The sequence below is a fragment of the Haplochromis burtoni genome, unplaced genomic scaffold (genome assembly GCF_018398535.1).
Source record: "Haplochromis burtoni strain Fernald_Lab_line unplaced genomic scaffold, NCSU_Asbu1 Contig_433, whole genome shotgun sequence".
Lineage (NCBI taxonomy): Eukaryota > Metazoa > Chordata > Actinopteri > Cichliformes > Cichlidae > Haplochromis > Haplochromis burtoni.
In genome coordinates, this window is record NW_024582794.1 from 346,056 (window position 1) to 350,698 (window position 4,643).

Sequence of the window (4,643 nt, forward strand, 5' to 3'; positions counted from 1 at the left end):
ACAGACAGACAGACAGACAGACACTCTCATCCAATGTACGAAAAAAATATCCATATCTGAAGATCAATCAAACAGTCAAGTAAAAAGGTGAGTATTAGTGCAAATGTACGGACGGATTTAAAACAGTACACGATGGAAATGGTCTCGAGGCGAACGAGTGAAAAGGGTGGCCGCGGTAAAATGAAGAAACTCTGTGGTGACTCTACACCCCTCACAACATGCAAGAAGATGCAACCAATCAGAGAAAACGGGCTGTCAGTTTGTGCTTGTAGTAAGTCTCCTCTCGCTGCACAAGAGTCCATGCAAAGATTCTCGTGTCATTCCTGCATGTCAGTCTGCTTCACGATAAAACGGATAAAACCAGCTTTCATGTATCAGGAATACATGAGTTTAGTAATGAAAGGATGCTGTGTGTTTGTGCAAGCTTAAAATAAAACAAATTCAAACGTCATTTTTAAAAATTAGCCTCACACCACATGCAGATGCTCATTTCTGTCACCGTGTCCGTGCAGGGAGACGTAACAGCAGCCGTGCTGTTGAGTGTGCTTTGTTTGCCTGTGTGTGTGTCTGTGTGTGTTGGCGGAGCAAAGTTGAAGGAAGAATAAAGAGACAACAGGGAGGATTTTCTTTCTGGTCACATCTGGTTCAACTGGGCGGGAGATCAAGCGGGTTATGTTCAGGAGGACGTCTCCGTCCGAACCCTGAGAGCGAGCGCTTCTTCTCTTGTGTGACAAAATTGGGATTCTGGTGTTTTTGGTTCAAGTCCTCTGCAGCTTTCACTGCATTTTGGCTCTGATGGCTCTCGGTTGGACTGAACTGGTTTGGTTTTTTTTGTAGTTTGGATGCCGTTCTGAAGCTGAGGCAGGAAGACTGGCGGTACTGGTTTGCTGGTTGTTTGACGTGATACACTTTGTTTCCAGACTCTGGCCACAGCAGCTTCCAGCTGCGATATTATTACACTGATGTTAAACAACTTGAGATTTGCAGCAGATGAATTCAAACGCCAACTGTCCCACCACCACAGCGGTACGGAGGCTGCTGATAAATAAACTGGCGCCAGCTTAGAGTCTGCACAAGCTTTTTTTCCCCCTGTGGTCCGGGGTGAAAGCAATTTAAGGATGGAAAGGAAACAGTCGAGCTCTACCACAACGCAGCACCACTGGGACTGTTGGACTAACCAAGATAAAACGCTCCATGCTCCAGCACAGAGACTGTGTGACTGGATCTCGGATGTCCCGGGATAGACCGAGTTGGTTTAGCTGTGCTAGGTGGGTGTGCCGGATTGGAAGAATGAGTCTTAGTATCCAACAGGAAGAGTTGGTAAATGCCGTGTCTGATTTTAGTTGTTTCTCTGTTAGCATCTGAGCTGGGTAAGAGTAACTTTGTTCGGTTAGGTCTGCTTGGTTAAGAATCTGGCTCTGGATTAGAAAGTCAGTCAGTAGAAGTACTGGATTCACGACAGGCCAAAACGGGATGTGGTTGCGGTTACTTGTTTAGTGGGAACTACTGCTGGACTCGGGTCGGGCGTGACTGGTCGTGCGTGGAGCACCGTAGAGGGTTACCGATGCTATGTGGTTATTCTGCATCACCTGGGGAGGAGGAACACAAGACAGTGAGGACTCCTGAAACACACGGGCTCGAAACTACAACACATATTTCAAAGATTAGGGGTTGAGCTGTTTCTTGATCACCTTTGCATTTCTAATACTTTTGCGAGCAAATCTCTACAAATGTCCTTTCAGAGAGAATAATTCACATTCCTGTCAGCTTTAAACTGGTTCAGCAGCTTTGCTATAATAACACTGCTGAACGTGTCAGTGTTGTGCAGCATTTTACGTAACACATGTGCTCTAAATGGAACAATCCATGTAGTCAGGTGGTTCAGATAAAATGCATGCTGCCATATAGTTTTATGTTGTAATCCCAGCTGAATCATAAAATGTGCTGACCTCAAAGATCATCCTCTGCAGTCCGAAGCAGAACGTAGAGCCGAAAGGATTTGTGTTATTGGCCGATGAAGACCTGTAAACGCAAACAAGGTCACAAGACTTGATGTCACATATGTGGGTGGTGTCTGAAACAGCTGTGTTGTCTACATTAAATGCATATATGTAGACTATATGTTACCTGTGCAGCACTACAGGTTTTTCCATTGGATGGCCGAGCAGTTCTTGGATTTGATCCCACTGAGGAAGAGTCAAAAGGTTAACCGACAATTATAACAAACACATTTCCAGGAGTCGGTCTGTTTCTCGACTGCTGACAGCTGTTTATGTCACACCTGACTCAACGCCATTTCCAGGGGCAGAAAGGACTAAGATATTCAGTTATGAATGTTTCATATCACAGGACTGTTGATTTGTTATTGGATCTGTGGTGCAACAGAAAGCATCTTATGATCAGTCATCAAATTTGTAAGCCTAGGTCAGTGATGCAAAGTCACAACCTTGTAATCCGCTAAAGGTGCAGAGTCAGAACATCGAACCGAAAACTACAAGTCCTGTTAGATTTCTACTGCCTACCACAGCGCCACCCTGTGGCTAAATTGAACAGTTCCAGAACTGACCTTGCTGTATGTAGTTAAGATGCAGTCCTCAGAGTCTGCTCCCTCTAAAGCGCCGACATAAATGAACAGACATTAGAACAGAGGAGAGTCAAGTACTAGACATTAAAGCATGAATATGGAGGTATTGCTGTCGACTGAATAACTTTTACCTTTTTTGATGACAAGTGGAATCTTAAAGTCACATCGATGATATCTGTGATGACAGAGAGATTACAATAAGTGCAACAACAAAAACAAGTGTAAAAATATAATAAACATTTGGTTTATATTATAAGAAGGATAATTACATATTAAAGTTGTAATGTCCAGGGTAGTTGGTATGGAGAACAAACTTCTTAACCAGGTGAGTTGTCGAGTCAAACAGAATATCCTGAAAAATACGAAAATACAGTCACTGAGGTTACTTTAGTGTTTGCAGTAGACACCTATCTACTGCAAACAGTAGATGTGAGCAAATCAAGAAAAGTAGAACTACACCTCTGCATGCAGTGATTTATGCAGGTGCATGTGGTTTGCATCACAAGATGGTTGCAGGTTGCAAACTGCAGTTTTTGTTTTTTATTATTGCACAAACTTCAACCTTCATGTCTTTGTACCAGGAGTTTTCTCACAGTCCAAAGACATGAATCTTGACATGACTGAGTTAAAGCTGTGTTAGACTGAGCGCCTATCACGGTTTTAGCCTGCATCTCATCCATTGTAGAAACAAGCTGCAGTGCAGGTAAATGTCCCATTAATTCACAGCGAGCAGGTAGGAGTGGTCAAGGTCAACAATATTCAAACTCATCGGCGTTGCCTCGTTCGCAGGTTCTGGGCGTCCACGCCGCCTGGCCGCAGGGACTTATCCTAACGGGGGGTCACGATGCGTTGACTTTTAGCATACCACGGTCACTGAATATACTAGCCAGGCTCCTGCTGTCTTTTCAGGTTCTTCATTACGTATTTAGTGGTGAGTCAACAAAATCATCTCAGATACAAATTTTGGTGACCTTTAAGTTACACACTGATGTGTGTCGAATGTGACACGTGAAACAAACATAAAAGGTGAATGTAACATCACATTTGCAGGTGATGGTAAAAATGGGATTCATTACAAATCTTTCTGAGAAACAGACTAATAATCACTGTAGGTGTGACAATGTTCATCCAAGGTTTCAGTAAGATTGGCCCACCCAATGAGGAGGAGATGGGGTACATACACTACGACCATTATAACTGTACACTGCTAGACTTGACCAACGGTTGCAGCTGGACTTTTCTTTTTGGCGTGGCTCTGACTTACATAAATATAATATGAAAGGAGGGGGAGGTGCTGCTGATATGGGCGCTCCAGTATGACGTCCAATGGTTCTGAATGACGCATACAGTACTTTCAGACAACATTGAGTCCCCATTAAAAGGAAACGAAAACTCAAACACAGCTCAGAGGCAGACAAAGCTCTTAAAAATAACTCTGCACAGACACTGACACCAAGATTTACACACACAAGCACGGCTTCGCTTACGTACCACTCCCAGGGTAAAATAGTTGAAGAAGTAGTCGTTACATTTAGATGGGACCTGCTTATGTGGTGACGGAGAGTGGATCTTCATCTGAAACACAAAAAGAATTTGGGAAAATATAGTCTTCTGACTTTTTGTCTTTAATTAAATTAATACAAATAATATTTAATACAACTTCTTAAGATGGTGAAAATATGACAAGAGAGCAGGTTTGATAAATGGATAACATCCAACAGGTTAAACACCACTTTACAGACTTAACATAATAGCAATAACACAAGAAGCAAAGATGGAGTTAAACTGAATTGCTACCTTGTCCTCAGATTTGTAGAAAACTTTATGTGGGGAGCCCAGAGCACCGAGCACATCCTGACAGGAATCTCCAAAGTAGATGCTCCTCTCTAGGGACTTGACTTTACTATCAGTCATCACACCGAGACCACAACCTGCAGTTTAGACAACAAGTCAGTAAAGCTCCATGTCACTTAGGGCTGCACGATTAATCGTTAGAAAATCACGATCTCGATTCATACTTATGTGCGATCTCATTTCCAAATGACAACGATTTAAAAAA

The 4,643-nt window shown here is 42.9% G+C and overlaps 1 protein-coding gene across 2 annotated transcripts in view; it reads right to left on the reverse strand.

The window, feature by feature from the left end:
• Positions 1-1,086: 1,086 nt before the first annotated feature.
• Positions 1,087-4,643, reverse strand: part of phaf1 (phagosome assembly factor 1) — a 20,291-nt gene continuing 16,734 nt past the window's right edge. For both annotated transcript variants that reach the window (XM_014340963.2, XM_014340964.2), the window contains exons 9-16: positions 4,382-4,515; positions 4,076-4,159; positions 2,854-2,936; positions 2,716-2,759; positions 2,567-2,610; positions 2,128-2,186; positions 1,950-2,022; positions 1,087-1,589 (exon numbers count right to left, since the gene is read on the reverse strand). In XM_014340963.2, coding sequence (XP_014196449.1) covers positions 1,494-1,589; positions 1,950-2,022; positions 2,128-2,186; positions 2,567-2,610; positions 2,716-2,759; positions 2,854-2,936; positions 4,076-4,159; positions 4,382-4,515 — 617 coding nt within the window. In that variant the 3' untranslated portion in view covers positions 1,087-1,493. The remainder of the gene's footprint in view (positions 1,590-1,949; positions 2,023-2,127; positions 2,187-2,566; positions 2,611-2,715; positions 2,760-2,853; positions 2,937-4,075; positions 4,160-4,381; positions 4,516-4,643) is intronic.